The sequence below is a fragment of the Trachurus japonicus genome, chromosome 21 (assembly GCF_045865225.1).
Source record: "Trachurus japonicus isolate A0001 chromosome 21, Traja_1.0".
NCBI classification, from domain to species: Eukaryota; Metazoa; Chordata; class Actinopteri; order Carangiformes; family Carangidae; genus Trachurus; species Trachurus japonicus.
In genome coordinates this window covers 11,012,452-11,031,798 of record NC_140927.1, presented here as the reverse complement: position 1 = coordinate 11,031,798, position 19,347 = coordinate 11,012,452, and the positions used below count along the sequence as shown (strand labels likewise).

At 40.4% G+C, this 19,347-nt stretch overlaps 1 protein-coding gene and 1 long non-coding RNA gene across 6 annotated transcripts in view; one reads left to right on the top strand and one right to left on the bottom strand.

The window, feature by feature from the left end:
• The window catches only part of LOC146964794 (partitioning defective 3 homolog B-like), a 199,702-nt gene that overhangs the window by 114,116 nt on the left and 66,239 nt on the right, over window positions 1-19,347 (bottom strand). For all 5 annotated transcript variants that reach the window (XM_085766116.1, XM_085766115.1, XM_085766117.1 and 2 more), the window contains 5 exons: window positions 15,888-16,137; window positions 14,907-15,015; window positions 13,286-13,425; window positions 12,976-13,104; window positions 605-796 (listed from right to left, as the gene is read on the bottom strand). In XM_085766116.1, coding sequence (XP_085622242.1) covers window positions 605-796; window positions 12,976-13,104; window positions 13,286-13,425; window positions 14,907-15,015; window positions 15,888-16,137 — 820 coding nt within the window. The remainder of the gene's footprint in view (window positions 1-604; window positions 797-12,975; window positions 13,105-13,285; window positions 13,426-14,906; window positions 15,016-15,887; window positions 16,138-19,347) is intronic.
• Window positions 1,776-2,656, top strand: LOC146964795 (uncharacterized). Its single transcript, XR_015034622.1, has 2 exons — window positions 1,776-1,918; window positions 2,060-2,656. It is a non-coding gene; the product is annotated as an uncharacterized LOC146964795 (long non-coding RNA).

Here is a 19,347-nt window from a genome sequence, read left to right as displayed (position 1 = left end):
TGCATTTTATAATTGTTATTTATGATGATAATGAATGCGAGCTTTGTTATTTATTCTGCTTTAGATTCAACAAAGTGTCTCGTCAAAGGATCATGTGAGGTGACACATTCTAACCTATCTGTTTATAAATTTACAATTTCTGTGGTGGAAATGGACCACACATGGTTTTCATGTGTTACTTCATCGCTGCATCTGGCCCCTGGTCCCATCTATTCTGTGAACAGATACTAAAAGCTGCACAGGTGTGTGGGTGTGTGCGCAAGTCTGCAAATCTGCTTGCTTGTCCGTCTCTCTGCTGTCTGTGACCTGTTGAGTGTGTCTCGGTGTGTTCGAGGTCAAAGGTTAACAACCCAGTAGCACATGGCAGCAGAGAAGCAGACAGCTGACGGGGGTTCAACAGCTCTCAAACAGCCATCTCATATACAAACATCGATTTCCACACTCCTTTCATTCTGTGTGATACTCTGTTGACTGCTTGGATGCCAGAGCACTGCCCCCACCTTACAGTGAATAAAAAGGTTTTGAGAGACTTTTTTGTAGGATTTTACATACTTCCTCTTTTATTACTTTGCTCATTGAGGTGTGTGTGAGAATATTATGTCACCTTGTATGCAGCTCCTCCATGTATTATGGATTTTATGAAGATTCCCAGATCTTCTCCCGTCTCTCTGGACTTGTTTCCTTTGAGGCTCACACCCAGCCCCGCCGAACCGGTGTCATTCAGAGGAACCTCGAACATGAGCTGCTCCTTCCCATTCTCCAAAACAAAGCCTGGCACTCGGGAGCCGTCCTCCTTCTGGGTGGTAGGAGACAGGGTAATGGAGATGGAAGGGGAGGGACATCAATAGGGAAGGGAGAGGGGCGAACAGGGTGAGGTAGGGGAGACCTAGGTCAGTTCATTGTGCTTGAATAGTGTCCAAAAGCTAAACTAAAAGCTTTTCCATTTGAGAGAAACCATCACAAGGAGCTTTTAAGCTAAATTTCTCTATGAGTGAAAAAATTGCAGCCGGAGTTTATTTTCGAAGGAAAAAAAAAAGGAAAAAGAAAAAGCCATTTGGACCAGCTGCTCTTATATACCCGACATTTTTCCTTTCTCTGCTCTGCAATATCAAAAAAAAAAAAAAATCACCTGTGCATTTTCAAGAGGTAATTGGAGAATAGAGCAAAAACAGAGAGCCAGAGGGATAGAAGTACTGAGCAGCGGTAATATAGAGACAGAAAAGACAGATTGTATAAGAGAAAAGCATGAACAAAATACTTTATTTAGAGATAAAATATGACTATAATAAAGCGAGAAATATGGTGAAAAACAACCAACTGAGAAAGAGGTATGGAAAAATATCTGGAACAAAAAAAGGAGGTGGAGGACACCAGCTATCAATATTATCATTTGGGGGTTTTTTTTAAGTGATTTTAGACAGATAGACAATAAGAGTACACACAAAAAAATACCAAAAAAAAACAACAAACAAAGATTATGTTTCCACAATCACAGTAAACATTTTGTGTCTGTCCTTGCAATCCAATTTCTGTGCACGTGTTTATTTCTGTACAATAATGTGTGTACACGCGTGTTGGCCAGAACTCCATTAATGATTCTATGTACTTGGAGTAAAAAGCCTGTATGGCTGTCTATGTGCATGCATGGATTCAATCAGTGTGTGTGTGTGTGTGTGCGCATGTGTGTTTGCGTGGGTCAGCAGTGTCAGGTTTAGACACTGTTTGTCTGCGGGGATTGAAGGTTTAACAGCGTTAAGCCGACACAAAGTCCTCTACTCTGCAGAAAGCTGTTTTCCCTGCTGGAAAAAGTCCCCCAATCAGACTGACTGTCCAGACCTGATAGGAGGCTCCACGACCTTGGAAAGAACTTCAAAACACCGCGAAGAGAAATGTTAGCTACTTTCTGCGCGTAATTACAGTAAGAATTTATTAGTCACGACGAGCTTCTGTCTGGAATAATGTCATGATTTGGCAACTTGTGAGTTTTTACTGCTGTTCTTAACTTAGCTGATTTAAGTTCTCTGCTTTATTAATTTCCAGTTTTCTTTTTCCTACACAGCATGGGACAGAGTCAGTGGCAGAGTGAATTCAGAACAGAGGATGTTTTATTGTAGAAAAGTTTGAACCAGCAGATCTCAGCTTGGGGGTCACGACCACCCACAGGGCTCTGAGATGTTTTATGGAATCGGAGGGGGGGAAACAAATATGCAAATGTATGTAAAGTTGTTTTTCTGGGGGATGAATTCAATTTCCCTGTAAAACAATGAATAAGCACAGCCTCCCGGGCTTCCTCTGATAATTTATCAGACAAACAGTCAGCCTGCGAGGGGATACAAAAAATGAAAAAAACAGCAAAATTTGGTATCAAACCTAACTATTCTGCATGTTTTTCACAACAGAGTGGACAGAGAGGGAACCTGCTTCTTCTCAGTGGCTGAACTCAAACAATCAAACAAGGCCTCTCTTTTTCATTAACTGGAATTGCTCTAAAAAAACACACACACACAAACACAGGAGTAGACAAGGGCACAAACAATTCGTACTGTAAGTGCACACTGCAATTTCATGGAACATTTCTGTTATTTCAGCCTCATTGCTATGATAGGTGGTTATATCTGTGTATGATACTAAAACAATAAACAGAGATGTTCTTTCATGTGTGTGTGTGCGTGTTTTTCTTTTTTCCATTTGTGGCTATAAAATGGTGATTGTATCTTTGCTACATAAACTCTATCAAACTCTAACAAACAGAGAAAACACTTAGCATAGATGAACCTCCTCACACTGGTCATTGAGCATTTTAGTGGGTTGTCACGATGATGGATCAACGAAAGAGACACACTATTAAAAAGACAGCTCAGTGTCTGTGGGGTGGGAGAATGTGAGTTGTTTTATTAAACTCAGCCAGGGAAGCGTGTACGGGGAGAACGATGGGAGAGGCACATTTGGGAGAGTGAAACTCACAACGAGTGAGAAGAGAAAAAACAAAACTCTTAAAGGGATAGTTCAACATTTTGGCAAATTGGCCCATTGCCATAATCCCTATTGTCATAGCAGTAGCTTCGTTACCTTTATTTGTCGGTGCAAACTATTTCTAGAACGGCGGAGCAGAGCCGCGAGCTGCTCAGAGCTACGGAGGCTCATCGGATTTCTTGGTTTCCCTCATCCAACTCATCTAATACACAATTCAACAACTCCAAAACGCTCTGGTGGACAAGTTGTGACCTGCACATTCACCACACTATGAGATAATAACGGAACGTTACGAGATAGAGTTGTTTTCGAGGCAAATGCAGAGACTGCTTGCTGAAAAACTGCCTTCGACAGGAACGCCCATCAACAGTTTTGCATGAATTTACCTCTAAAACAACTCTGTCTCATAACTTTCTGTTATTATCTCATAGCGTGGTGAATGTGCAGGTCACAACTTGTCCATGACAGCGTTTTGGAGTTGTTGGATTGTGTATTTGATGAGTTTGATGAGAGAAACCAAGAAATTCCAATAGCCTCCGTAGCGTAGCTCTGAGCAGCTCACGGCTCTGCTCCGCTGTTCTAAAAATAGCTTGCACCGACAATTAAAGGTAACAAACCTACTGCTATGACTATAGGGATTATGGCAATGGGGCAATTTGCCAAAATGTTGAACTATCCCTTTAACTCAGCCATACAGGCCAGATCAACTGTGAGCAATGGAGATAAACAGAGAGGGATACAAGATAAAATGAAAGAAGGAAAGAATGGCGATCCTAATCTTCGACTGACTTGTGTGAGTAATATTTAGGGTCATGCTTTAATACAATGCTGCTATAAACTCTATGGTCGCTCTGTGGATTTGTGTGTGAGGACACCCACTTCCAGCAACATGTTATTTTAATGAGATCAGCTCACAGATGCCCTTCCACCCAGCCATGCAGAGAAACCGTGTGTGAGTTTGTGTGTGTGTGTGAGCATGTGTGTAAAAATCCCCATGCTGTGGGAACGACTGCCCAAGGATTCATTTTTACAAGGCCGAACAGCAGCAGTCAGAGTGTTTAAATGCAGTAGGTGTGAACACACACACAGGTAAGTACTCCCAGGCACACAACCTGACATTATGGGCTATGTTTTAGACTTATGAAAACAACTGTCCCGTCACAAGCCTCTCAGAATGGGCCCCCCGTTGTCCAGTCATCCACGCCCTCTTCTAATGGTCAGTGTAAAGGCTGGAGTGGGAGGGCTGCACACCACATTTTGAAGGCATATACAACTCCACAGAGAGAGGGAGAGGTGTGGAGATTAATAAAAATGATAATCCAAATAGAGGACAAGACTTTTTTTTTTTGGCAAGGCCACAATGGCAAGGTCTGCACTGTGATCACAAACGTCTGTGATGGACTGCACCGATGATCAGCTGAAGAACATGTGGCCTTTTCACATGGGCTCTTTCACAAAGAGAGACAGAGACAAAGAGTTAACATTATTTGGACATTTACAGCCTGCAGTGTTGCCAGCTCTGTGCAGCGCCATTCTTTGACTGGACCACAACATAAGAGTGGGGTTTTCATTTCCCTGTACTACCTCAATAGGGCTTCAATTCTACTCTCCTGTGTTTGACATAGTGGTTGACTAAAAGCCTTGTAGCTTCAGGGTGGACAGAAAGCCTTAATTTATTAGCAGGGCTTTTATTTCTCCTCTGCTGTGAGCATATTTTCTCATTTCTGGTTGCTTGTGCTTCTACTGGCTATATGCTATTCAGATCTACAGCAGTTACCAATGAGATCTTCCGTTATTGTGTCTTATGATTAGTTGATCGTCTATGGATGACCAGTGTTTATGTCTAGGAGTTGGAAATAGTTTTCTTTAGGAAGTGATAGACTTCAGTTACAGATTTCTAAATCATTGATAACAAGTCTGTGATGGTGTTGAATGAAGGGATGCTGCACTGCATATTCTGATGTTGACAGTCCACTGTAATTAAACGAGTGTGGCTCTGGTGCCGTCACTGTGCCATCTCCTCTGTAGCTGTACATAAAGGTCAGCGCGTGCAGAAGAAGCCAGTCCACGGGGTTGGTGAAATCCACAGCAGATGTTGGCGGCACAGGGCTCGTTCTCTGAAGCTACGAGTGTTCATTGGCCGACATGTTGTAATATGGGTCCGTGGTGCGGACTGTTCATGTGCCAAAGACCCCTCCACATGAAAACCAAATTGCCTCTTGTCAACAGTTTCAGGACTATAGCTGTTGTCTGTAACAGATTCAGAGGTGATCTTTAAATGTTTGACTAGTTTATGATATAATTTGATGAAATGTGTCTATAACTAGGAAGTGGGCGTGGGAGCACGAACAGGCACAGGTTTGTGGATCCCTCTACTTTGCATTACAAATATCTTTTTGGGATTACAGAGAAAATGTTTTAATGATGTTTTAATAATGTTCAGATTTTCTATCAAATTTCAATTAGCTTTGTTTTTTTTCCCCAACTAACATGGCCATGTCAGGCAATTGACATACAGTACTTTAAATTCATTAATTTTGACCCTGAGGAGATGCTGACTGTTTGACATTTTCCACCCCGTTATCAAGCTTTTTTTTAAATTTTTTTTTTAAAGGCCATAAAATATAATTGATTATTATTTCCCTCTGGGATCAAACAACAAAGATACAACATGTTAATGTTAATTACTGCTTCAGAGGTGTATGCAAATTATGTTACTTTTCGACAGTTCACAGTTTCTCTGTTTTCATTCTTGGTGATAAATTAACTAAATTAAAAATAATTAACAGACATGACAATGGTATCTAACTTCTCATCTACCTCTTGGTAAAACTGAAAAAAAGCTTATTTCCCAAAATGTCAATCATTTAAAATTCTAAATTGATTTTAGGAGTTTTATAGATGAATAATATTTGTCAGACTGTTCCTAGTACTCTAAATAAAGCAAAGGTTTTATGTGTAAGAGCAACATTTTGCTGTGACTGACACCACCCATGCCAAGTCAAAGTGTTTTGAACCCACCATTGATATGTCTGAGCATGTGTGATATGATAGGATAATAAAGGAGCTGATACACCTCCAATAAACAGCAGAGAGATGTGAGAGAGTGAGAGAGAGAGAGAGAGAGAGAGAGAGAGAGAGAGAGAGAGAGATGATACCCTTCTCAGCTGCTCTCCACTGGGATGATGGCATCTCCTGCAGAGACACCAAGCTGCCAGGGAGTTAGTGCGTGTGTGTGCATACACAGGTCTCTGAGGGTGTAACAGATGGGGGATCTACTGTAGTGATTCTGTGAGGTCACATAAGTGACGATATCATTGAGATGTAACACACACGCACACACTGACAGACTCAAAGAGGTGCACAGACACACACTGCCTCTCTCACACACACACACACACACACACAGTGATTGCAACAGTGACGGATGACGAATAATGGAAATGAAGAAACTGTTCAATAAAGTTGTTTTGTTTTGAATGTGCTCTGTCACCGGCTGCCAACTGTTTACTGATTTGTCAGAGTGTGTGAGAGGAGCATCTGGCACGAAGGGGAATGTTTCCTGTTGTGGAAAAAAAGAGAAAAGGGAAAAAAAAAGGACAAACAGACGACTGTCTTATAACTCATCATGTACCGGGTGCCAAAACCAGAGCTACACAAACACTCTGGTGGAATCACACACAAACCTTTCAGTCAGTAAAAATTGCCTAAGTGCATTTGTGAATGGTTTGTATTCAGATAATCAACAAAAGAGATGTATCATTTAACATTTATGCTCTATGTTTGAGGTGAGGTAGATGGTAAATATTACACAGTAAGAAATCATACTACACTCTACTCGGGCCTGCTTCCATCACATTAATTCTAGTATCTATAATATAAATAATAATGAATCAATAATGATGATCCATCATTATACTGTATTTTACAATTTTCTTACTATTGAATGCTAGTTTTGTGATTGTTCCCTGGATGTTGGTGTCAAAGCTCTGGTCACCTCAGCAGGTGGATGTATACTTGTGGTGCATCAACTGTATAAAAGGACAAAGGAAAGAAAAACTAATTAAAAAACAGCTTTTAGCCTGCAATGTTTGTGTGCGAGTATGTGTCTTTGTGTATAGAGGTGGTGTAATGTCTTTGTTCTACAGCGAGCACACACTTTAGCTGACAACACCAGATGGTGGGCTAAAAATGAGACAACGGAAGAGGGGGAGGAGATGATAGACAAGATCCTTCCATCATTTCATCATCATCCTTCTTCTGTTTCCTCTCCGTAAACATGGCGTGAACCTTCATATCAAGTCATTAACAAAACTGCAGTCGTGTCGCTGTTTGACTTCTCTTCAAAAAGTGGTACAAAAGGAACAGTGTTGTGCATATTGTATTGTATGAATCGACAATCTTAAAAATATTACGGAATTCTTAAGAGATGACGACCGCTCGCAGGCATGAACATCCCTACATTATCAGAACAAGATTTTCAAATGACAAGTAAGAGAAGTAAGTTAGTAAAAACCAATGGAGGTGCTGTCCTTAGCAAAGACAATAACGAGGACTTTGAATGGTGGCAAAATAATGGGATGAAAAATATATATTTATGTTTGTAACTAGTCAACGTTGTTGTGACATGGCAAAATGCACTTAAGTTTTTGTCTTCATTTTGCGAGTTTTGGCTCAGTCATTTTGGAAACACATAAAAGTCATCAGGCTGGCCAATCTTTCTCGAAAGAAAATAACAGATTTCATAGAGCAGGAAAGTGAGTAACGGTTTACACTGTAAACAGACCTCCACTGCTTGGTTTGATGCTAAATGTGAGGAAACTTGCAATTCAGAGACGGAGCATTTCCCCCATGGGCATTAAGTTTATATTTACAAGTGTGGGTGAAGATCAGATTAAAAAAAAAAGTTTAATATAAAATCCAGAACTGTCTGTACATGGCTGTCTTCTGCAGCAGCAGGAGGTCTGCAACAGAATTGGCAGAGCTTGTGTGGAAGCTTTGTGTGAATAATATGAAACAGACATCGCAAAACCTGGAAAAGATTCTAGCTAGTGAGGTGTGAGAAGACTACGAGGCTTATGCTTGATGTTGAGGTGTGAAAATACAAACATGGTGGCAAACTCTTTGCCTCTATGCACTTCCTCATTTGAATAGACTGTATCTACACTGTCAACCGAAGAAAGTGTGTCCTGCAAAAAAAGGAAAGCAGCAACAGCTTATGTGTTTTATGAAATTTAAGGACAGTAATGAACACTTTTTTTTTTTAACAAAATCAACATAAGGGCTTAATTCAAATATGACAGTTCTCTGATCTGCCACATTGCATAGAAAACAACACTGATGTGGTACAACACTATCTCTGCCTGTGCCTATATGAGAGAAGACAGTCCTTATCCATCACAACAAGATAACAAAAAAGCAGCAAAGCTGTTTAGGCCAAGAGAGAACTACTGTAGCACAAACTAAGGGAATTTTGGATCTTAAAAAAAGCCATGCAAGAACTAGCATGAAAAGTCATTGCATATCTGTAAAGGGAATAACCTTGACTATGAATTAAAAATGTATTTTTATTGACAACTACAGTATAGAGCTATATCATGACACATTGGAGAACTGAGAAGGCAATCTTGTCTGTTCTTAGTATTTTCTTTTGTTTTGCAAATATAAGCCATAATATTAATTCTGTCCGATTTTTGATTTGTTTGTTTTTTTGCTCTTTATCTTCATCATGTAATTGCATTTGCATTTTATCTTCATCTTGTTAATGCATATCTTGATGTACAAAGGGTAGGCACAATAAGCCATGGCTTCAGCCATTCAGTTGTTTTTAATCGACCAAATAAACTCAAAATCAAATACGCAAGTCACCATACAGTATATACCTATCTTTGTCCAACAGGTCAACTGGCCTCTCTTGATAAGCTGAAGAAAAGTAATCAACGCTGAAGAAGCTGAAGTAAAGTAACAAATGAAGGAAAAAAAGGTTGAGAGACGTGGAAATTGTTACGAGGCCGTTGTTTTTAGAATATCCAGCTGCAGGTGGATGATTACCACTGTTCTGAAACCCCTCCTTCCATGTACACTTAATGGGTCACACTGCAACACATTTTTTAATTAAGTAGTGTGTTGATGGCTCCACTATTCAGAGCTGCAATTTCACTTGTTCTGAAAACTGTTGTGACTGTTGAACAATCACCACTGCGTGTTAGACAGAGGTGAATTCTGCTGGGGCGTACTGTCTGTCAGGAGCAGAGGGTGAGGACAAGATGCTCAGCGAGGCAGACGCAGATAAATTTGCCAACTGAGAGACAATAAATAGAAGTAGAATTACCGCCTACTGTAGCGGTTACGCCTTCGCTAGCTGAGTTGAAGGAAATATAGACACAAACTCCCTTTCTTGAGTCAGAGAGTTGATTTATGTTTATTGAGGTTTCTTTTGCTGAACATTATGATGTCATAGTGAAGATGGCCTTTGACCATTTGGACATAAAATGTGATCATTTGTGTTAGATGTCAAAATGTTACATTTTTCTTGTTTTTGCTGTTAAAGGGTTGTGGCAAAAAACTTGTCTTGTGAGGTCACAGCGACCTTTGACCTTTGGCCAATTCTTATGAGTTCATACTTGGGTCCAAGTGAAGGTTTGGGCCAGATGTAATGAAAAATCCTCTGGGGGTTCCAAATATATCACATTTACAGGAATGTGAGGTCATTGTGACCTTGGGTCCTTGACCTTTGTCAACCAGGTCATCTTTGAGTCAGAGTGAACGTTTGTACCGGATTAGAGGACGCTCCCTTGAGGCGTTGCTGAGATAAAGGGGCAGTCAGACAGACAACCAGAGCACATCCAGCCCTGACTGTCGCCAGTGTGAAGACATAAAAAATGTTGACCTCCGCCTCTCTGTCACATACAAACACAAAAACACACTGAAGTCACTCCAGAAATGTGTCTTCTTTTATCACAAAACACTGAGGTCAGAACAGAATCCTGGTTCATCTTCCTGTTTGCACATCGCCATTTCCCTCAGTCTACATCGTTCCCAACATCCCTCAAAGCAACCACACTCATCATCTACTAACAATGGTGTTTTCAAGCCAAGCTAAACTCGCCAGTTAGAAACTGCAGTCCGCCCATGTAATTAATCAGTGTTCATTATCACTGTGTGACTCATTTATTGAATTGAGTATTAACTGGAACTCCCGTCTTCCATTAAAACCATTGTTCTGTGTTTGCTGTAGTATATATTTCTTTTATCTTATTTTCTTTATGTAAAACTTGAATTTCTTGTTAATGAGGAAGAATAAAGCCTGAGAAACTGACTAAAATCACAAGAAGAACCAAAGTTTTAGACCCCTGTGCATTTAAAATGACTAATGTCTTCAACATATAACAACAGAGAAAAGTCTTTGAGGTTGATGTAAGCACTGAGCATGCAGAGGCTCGGAACATGAAGAGAAACTGATTAACAACTTTACAAAATGTACAACAGTGCCCGCGCGCACCCACACACACGCAATTACACACAAACACCAGCAGTGTCCTTGAATCAAAATATACAGAGAGAACACAGACTAATACATTTCCTATGGGAGACGTTTTGGTGCATTGCTTTGATGCAGAAGAACAATACTCAGGCAGTTCTTTTCTTGCTTTGAATAAGTGCGAGTGAGCGAGCATGTCTTTGGGAAAAAAAGAAGAACCCCCCCCCCGAAAAGTTCAGTTTCCTGACAGGGTGAGTGATGCTTTGGTCGACTTTCCACCAGGTTAAGTTTTGTGGCAACTGATTCAATGTTAACCAGCTGCAGTAAAGCTGGCAGAAGATCACATCCACAAAATACTGGCTTAAATGAATACACTAAAGGTGTATGGGGTTCATAAGGTTGATACAATTAAAGTGTCCTTCCGCAATCATGTAAATCTACTTATTTAATATTTGTTATCTATCGGTCCTCTGTTTAAATGACTTTTTGTGTCAACTGTTTTGTGTTTGGGGACTACGGATGAAATTAAGCAACAGTGCTAAATCCAATCCATCCATACAGTATGCATTGTCCTGTCTATATAAACACATTAATAATAATAATAATAATAATAATAAGACGGTATTTTGAGACAGTGTTTTGTAATCTGTTGCAAAAGCTGCCAATTGCATGAGTGTGGACTAGATGGCCACACCTGCACCACTTGTGAACAGGTCAGTTTAAATGGAGGCAGACTCCAGTCAGGTTATTTGGGGTCAAAGCAAAGGGAAAAGGAAAAAAAAAAAAAAAGGTCACAGTAGATACGGGATTTTAGCATGATTTCAAAAGCTAACCAACTGTGAAATGTTAAGGAAGACATGGTGGCTTCATGCAAATGTCCCTGTGGTAACACTTTTGCACTTCAGTAAGGATCTGATTCCCCATGTGGGTCCTGATGTGGGATTACAGCTGCCGAAATGCTCCCAAAGAGTAACCTGTCACTGTGTATCAAGTCTGTTATTCCAAAGATTACAACAACAATCCACATGAGAGCTAGAAAATATCATGACTCACTCCTACTGGGAATTTGCTACCAAGGAAGCTTTAAGGCATTGTTTGCTGTGTAACAGCATGTTGTAATAGAAGAAGAAGGAGCAGCGCTGTAGTGGAGAGGTTCTGAGGAGACATGTGTGACAGGATGCTGAGTGAAGGTATTCAGCAACACTTGTAAAACTCAATAACACATATAATGTGTGACCAAGTCAAGTGCCATGGAGTTCAGACATGCGCTCATGGACAATCTCTGGACTAGATACAACACTCCTAAATGATCCTAAGTGTTAGCACATGTACACACTCCTGCACATTGCTCCTCTTCCTGTCTGCAGAAACAGAATTTCCTATGGGGCTCAGGGTCGCATGCATGTGCGTGTCTATGTGTGTGTGTGTGTGTGTGTGTGTGTGTGTGTGTGTGTGTGTGTGTGTGTGTGTGTGTGTGTGTGTGTGTGTGTGTCAAACTTTCTGGCAGCTGTTGAGGAAACATCAGTCGATAAGAGCGGACAGAGACACAGAGGGAAAAGAGACACAAAAGGCAGCATAAGAGGAGAATAAGATACAGTGAGATGTGGAAAACATGAACCAAAGACATGAGTGATGGGTGGAGAGCAGACAAAAGCAAATTTGGGCCGAATGAAAGATGGTGGATCCCCCTTTTTTTATCAGAGTGTGGATGTGTGCAACTCAGAATTGTAGGAACAATGAAGAAATCACCAACAGCTGAAAAGGGAGTGAAGAAGAGACAGAAAATGAAGGTTGAAGAGCTTCAACTATACGACAGGTGGAAAAGTAAAGGAAGAAGAAGGAATCGAATGAAAACTGCAGTCTGTGAACCTGCAGTATCTGGAAATATAAAGACATTTAGAAAAAAGAAAAGTCATGCGTTCATAGTTGGGAAAAATCCAAGTGCTTTAATTAACACCAGTGCATGCACAGAAATTGATCATGCAGTCAGAATAAAGGAAAAAGCACAGGAAAATAGAACAAGGATGAGTAAAAGAAGAGTTTATTCATAAAAAAACAGTGTTGGAAATCAGCAGAAACATGTGGGAGGGGTAGACCAGCACACAGGATCACCACTTGCAACAGCTTTACAATGTCCTCATTTGAGTCAGAATGGAGAAGTACTGCATTATATGATCACTTGGTATGTTTAAAGCAAAAATATTAATGCACAGGCAATTGAGATATTTCCAGTAAAGCCCCTATTGAGATCTGAGGTCAGTGTCTATAAACAGAAGCCTTCCTATAGGCTGCTGAGTTGTGCATCATCCAGGCAAGCCTGTTGATTGGACCAAAAAATTACATAATTAGACAGGAGTTGAAATATGAAAATGAAAACCGATGGTGTAGTTTAACGGCTACCTGGATACTGTAGATAACTGAATAAGAAAGCGTTTTCCTTATACCTGACCTCTGAGGCACCACGCTGCAACCAGGAAGTCTTGGCCACTAGTTGACACTACAGCTCTGTGATTGGCTCTTACCATCTCTCTGGGCAGGAACATGTCTTCTTGTCTTAGGACCACTAGGCACACACTCTCCCCCTGCCGCGTGCTGCGCAGCATACACACCAGCTCCTCTTGGCCCACGCCTGTGATATCCACGCCGTTCACCTGCGCGCACACACATCAACCAAATCAAAAAAATCGCCACTTAAGTCTCCTCTACTCTCTATTTTGAATTGATCTTCTGTTGCCATGGCACAAATCTTTTGTAATGTAATAACTTGCACAACGCCTGATTAGAGTGAAGATGATAATGAGCTGAGTGGAGGAACAGTCAGCTGCTGTGTACCTCTAGTATGCGGTCTCCAGACTGCAGACGTCCATCTTTGATGGCAGCTCCACGTGGCAGGATGTTCTTCACTAGAATGGGACCAGGGCCGTGGACTGAAGAGTCTCTGGTTACCACGGTGAAGCCCAGACCTTCGGAGCCTAGACACGGATATACAAACACACAAAGAAATGTGAATCGAGACATGAGGTAAAATGTGTGAGCGTGAATAACACTCCTGGGCCAATGTCAGCACACAAAATATCCTGTATAGCTGTTTACTCCCTGCTTCTATATTTGTCTTCAAAAGGGTTTGATAGAAAAAAAATACATCCATCCTCGCGGGCACACACACACACCCTGAACTATTCCTGAAAACTTCAACACAGTGTTGTTGACTCAGCTTCCTGACTACATTCTCGAATTGTGATCATTTAAAGCCTTACGAGACTTTGTGTGTGTGTGTGTCTGTGTGTGTGTGTGCTGTTTTAAACCCTTTAGCTATAGCTGCTGCTACACTATCTGCAGGTGTGAGGGTTTTAGAAATGGGTTCAGGTGCAGGGCAGAGAGGAGGAAAAGAAAATGAGGGAGCAACAAGGAGGAAAAAGGTAAAAGAGAAATGAGTGCAACACAGTGGAAATGTTCTGCAGAGAGAAGTGGTGAAGATTGAAATAGTAATCAGTGAAAAACAGGTGCACATACACAAGAAACCACTCATACACATGCACACGTGTACAAAAAAGGGGGCCACACGCAGACGGAGAGACTGGTTGTGTTTTATAGACCTCATTTAGTCCGGTCTCTTTAGCAGAGCCAAGTCAGCAGTTTGGTCCAGTATGAATTCATATCAGCAGAAATGAACAGATCAATAAAGACTTAATAGACCCTGAAGAGAGGGAATCAGGAAGATGGAGAGAGGGAGGGTGAGAGGAGGGAGCGTGAGCCAGAGAGCAGAGAAAGGAAGATTGATAAAAATAAAAAAAAACAAGCACAATGCTGGGCGAACAGGAAGACACACAAAGCGGGTCAATTATCTACATTCAGAAAATGACAGAATCAAAGTGAGAGAAAAAAAATGAGCAAAGTGGAACAAATAGAGATAAAAAAGAACACACTCCACAAACTTTTTTTTTTATTTCTAACTGAATCTCTCAAAGCAAAGTGATGATCTGAAAAACGCACACACACTCCAAGATAAAAGTTCTTGTACACCTCACAGTCTCAACGACAGGTGCATAGGATCAAAAGGTAAAAGCATCAGACACTGTCCATCACTTGTACTCTGAGTCTTGAGTGTTGAAACTGAACCAGTTATTCCTCAAAATCTGTACAGGCTTTATACATACAACAAGCCAGCAGCAGTGAAGTAAGGGTGTATGTGTATGTGTATGTGTATGTGTATGTGTATGTGTATGTGTATGTGTATGTGTATGTGTATGTGTATGTGTATGTGTATGTGTATGTGTATGTGTATGTGTATGTGTATGTGTATGTGTGAGTGCTGGTGGTGAAAACAAATATAGAGATATATGCAACTTCTCAGAACAAAACAATTCTCTTACCAATTTAATTAGTAACGATTACTGGCAATGCTCATGGAAAACATCAGTAGAAAGAAGGCGGACTCTCACAGGCTCCTCACCTTTCTTTAAGTCGATCCTCAGCCTCCGTCCTCCTCTCTTATTGGCCACCATGCTGGAGAGGGCAGGACTTTTCCTGAGGAGGGGGCTCTCACTCATCCCCTTTGGGCTCTGGGTGGAGAAAGTACAACGTCCAAATTAATTAACTAAAATGAATATAATAATATAAGGCTTCGAGCGGACGTCCACAGCAGCTTAACTATTCAAATGAGCCATTTGGATTTTTCAGTTTGTCGCATTGTACTTGTATCATTTCTAATGACTGGACTGCTCTGTGAACTGTGAAATTATTTCTTCATAAAAACATTTTAAAAAACAGAGTGAGGGGATATTTGTTAAAGCAGACTAATGGCCCGTCACACAAAAGTGACCACATATGAGTCACTGTAAATGTCATCCACTTATTAAACACAGATTGTATGTGGAAATGATGTAAACAAATAAAGTATCATACAAAGTTCATCAAATACTGCTCCAACATCTGTATTACAAAATCACATATAGGCACTTTTAAATGAAACAATTCATAACATGAGATGATATTCATCTGTTGCCAAGTAACTGTCGCCTCCGCGCCAGCTGTTTCTCAAATGTCACCTATGTCACCATGGTGATGCTGACGCCACTTTCACATCCGTTTAAATAAGAAACACTTTGTGCTTCTGGCAGAGAGACAGGAAGAAATGAATGATGACATACACTGGCTTGGTTCAGAAGTCGGAAATCATGCTCAAAATAAAAACACATTTCATGAACACCTGCAGGGTGTTGGATGAGGTATGTAGGTAGAAACTGGTGCAGGCAGTAGTTTATTAGGACACAAGCTACTTTCTTATTGTTACAAATAAATGTGAAAGTGACTTCCTCATTAAAACCACTGACTTCATCCAACCATCCTATACTATTTATGCAGTAAAGTTCACATGCCATAATGTTTCTGAGTGATCCTAGATACAGTGTGCCCTTTAAGCCGAGCTACTCACACTGACGCTGGGTTCCATAGTGGCAGCATCCTCCGCCAGTCGAGCAGCTGGATTCTCAGAGGGCTTAAACACAGGTTTGGCTTTGACAGGTGGAGGTGTGTCTTTGGTTTTGGCAATGCGGGGGCTGCTGTCAGGACCGGGAAACAGCTGACCAATCAGACTCTTCTCATATCGTTCTCTGTTGAAGGAGGGAACTACTTCCAAGCGCACTACTGAGGAACGCATTGCCTGACGAAACACCTCCTGGGCTCTGGAAGGGAAAAAAGTTTGGTTCAACAAGTGCTGTAGTTTTAGGTGAAGTATGAGTCATTCATACTCATTTACCACTAGAACTAACTTTTGCCATTAGTCTTAATTACACAGGGTGCATAGTTATCAATCTCTGACATGCAAAGTCATTATCAAAAGATATATACCTCAATTAGGAGAAACATAATAATTAAAGATAGCAGTAGAGATTTGATTACAAATGACAAATTAAACAAGTTCCAGTTAATTGCTAATGATCTTAAATGGGCTGTTCGATTTTTAAAAAATGTAATAAGATGTTACATATTTTAGGCTCCTATATCGTAACTAAACAGATTTTAAGTGATTTGTCATTTCTAAGACTGATTAGTACAACCAATTTCTTTTTTCAGATTTTCCAACATTTTTTTTTTTTTTTAATTAAATTAATTAAAGCAGAAGTAAGCGATCCGGTCGTTTTGGCTAATGCTGCGTTCCAGGCAGGCTTTTGAAACCGTAAATTACAGCTTCAAGTCACAACTTACGACTTTGTAGCGTTCCAGGCAACCCACCCGTGTTTTTCCGACCTGTTTTACCTGTGAAAGTCACTATAACGGCCACTCGTAATTTCCGACCCGTGAAATCGTACCAGTACGTCTTTTTTTTACAGTCTATGTACCAGATCGAACTGGTACGACTTCACAGGTCGGAAAAATACGAGTTGCCTTGAACGCACCATAACAGTCCTCGTCCCTACGTCACCACATTCACGGCGTCCCTTGGCTGCACACACAGCCCTGCATGCCGTTCTCTCTCCTCATTGGATAAAAACTGTAGGATACGAGAAAGGTTTTCTCCTCGGCTCAGAGCAGAGCAGAGTGACTGAGAGACCCGTGTTTCAGACCAAACACTCTATAGAAGTGATTGCTGTCGGAAGATATAACTATTTAAGACTTATATTAACACAAATATATCACTTACTTCTGCTTTAACCGATTTTCTTGGTCCTCTGCATCCAACTTGTGCTCTTTTTTTATTTCAAGACTTCAGTATGTGTTTAAGATAAGAATTACATGACTAAGCAAATCATGAAGGTGACTACATTGAAGCTGCTTATTTGTCTGATGTAATAAACATACAGTATTTGTAATGTTTATTTGATGTGCTTTTAATGCTGTGTAAACAGTATACACTTTCTAAATCTGACAATCTGAAGTAAAATCAAATAAATTATTCTGACTTATTATTATTATTAAAACACAAAGGTGGTCCACTGTTTCTGCGAATCCACTAAATTATTTTAACCAATCAAAATAAAACACATATCACGCTTAGATGTTTACCATTGTTAATTTAGTGAATTTATTATTATTTTATCTAAGCTGCAATGTATTGCAATGTACATCATTAATCTAAAATTAAAACGTTTCAATGTCTAGTTCACCAAAGCCAGTGGTTCTGTCTTCCCCCTTTTAATCTTCACTGAGTCCAGGCCTAGACAGCACAGAGGATGCTACACAGAACACTGACACCTGCGCAGCAGGCCATTATAATCTTATGATCTATAAAAAAGATGATTTTGCCAACAATTAGTTTCTATCAGATTATGCTAAGTAAGTTAACAGGAGCATTGTGTCAGAGGCGGTTGGTACGGCCCATCATTCACCTCAGATAACCGACAGAGAAAATCCAGTTTATTTAAATTTTATTGGATTACTCTCCTATTGTTTCCTGCCTAGATTATTATGACATGTAATGATCATAATATATCCGTAACTAGAGACTATGTTTAGAAAGGTGTGTGAGATGGATACTGTATATTCATTTTAATAGATTGGATATGTTATAAGAGTAATAATAATAATAATATCTGATAATAATAATCTAAAGATAATAACCTGATCAGCAGAGCAAATCAAGTGAGCTTTAAGTATATGTGCTTTACATTTACACAGAGCTGATTTTACTTCATATCTGTGTGCATATTACTATATTTATTGCACATGTAGCCACTGAGCCTTTGAAAGACTGACCAATTTCTGTGTGCAGTATAAGACAAATGCACTGATCACATGTGCCAGCCTACACCGACTACTGAGCCACCCACTGATATTTTCAAGTGTTGAAATCTGAGAAGCAACTTCTGTGAATGACGCTCCGAGTGAGAATGATTTCTAAAGCAGCGTGAATGTGTGTTCGGGGATGGGTGGTCATCTCTTCTTCATTCTCCTCAGACAGGATTTGCATATTGAAACCGTTAAATGCATTAAGCATTCTAAGCGAGTGCTTGTGTCACACCTTCCTGAATGACACTTGAAATGATTTGCATTGTATTAAGACCACAATACGGTACAATGAAAGTAGATGTGAAGGCTGTGTGAGTCGATGTGTGCTTTGGGACCATTGAGAACAGATGATATCATTGTTATTCCTGATTGGACGACGTGTGCTGCCACATTTGTGTAAAAAAAAAGAGGCGATATTATAATCAAGCAGGTTTCCTCAATGCAGCTGCCAAGCTAGGACAATGGCTGTGTGGCTGTGTGTGTGTGTGCGTGCATGCGTGCCTGCCTGTGTGTGTGTGTGTGTGTGTGTGTGTGTGTGTGTGTGTGTGTGTTGACGTAGCACTTGCAGGGATCAGTGGACTATCAGTGGCCTACTTACACATATTTCACTGGACCACCAAGCTGTATATCTCAATACACCTGCCATGACAGAACAATACTGGCAAGAGAGTGTGTGTGTGTGTGTGTGTGTGTGTGTCATAACGAAACCTTTCAATGTTAAGAAACACACTACACTAGATGTAAGACTTCTTTTTTTTCATGGTTAATGGAGTTTGTTCACAAACGTAGGATGCGTGTCTGTTTGTGTTTTGGACTGAATACCTGCCGGTGAAAAACTGTGTGTGTGTGCATGTGCATGTGCGAACTACTGTTTGTGTGAGAGTGAATATACACCTGTTTTTGAACAATAGGCACAAACCCCTCCAGTGATAATCCCTTTACCTACAGTTCAGCATAAAATACCTCACATATAATCTTATTACCACAGTGAACACTGGACAAGGACTGTTGTGTGGACGACATAGACATTGTAATGTGTGATAATCATTGTAACATCCACACCGGTCCTTGTAATCTGTGCCAGTCTTTTGTCATTTTAATTCTCTGTAGTTATGTTACACTCTCAAACACCCTTGTATTAATGCACTTTGTTTCAGCTACTTTGG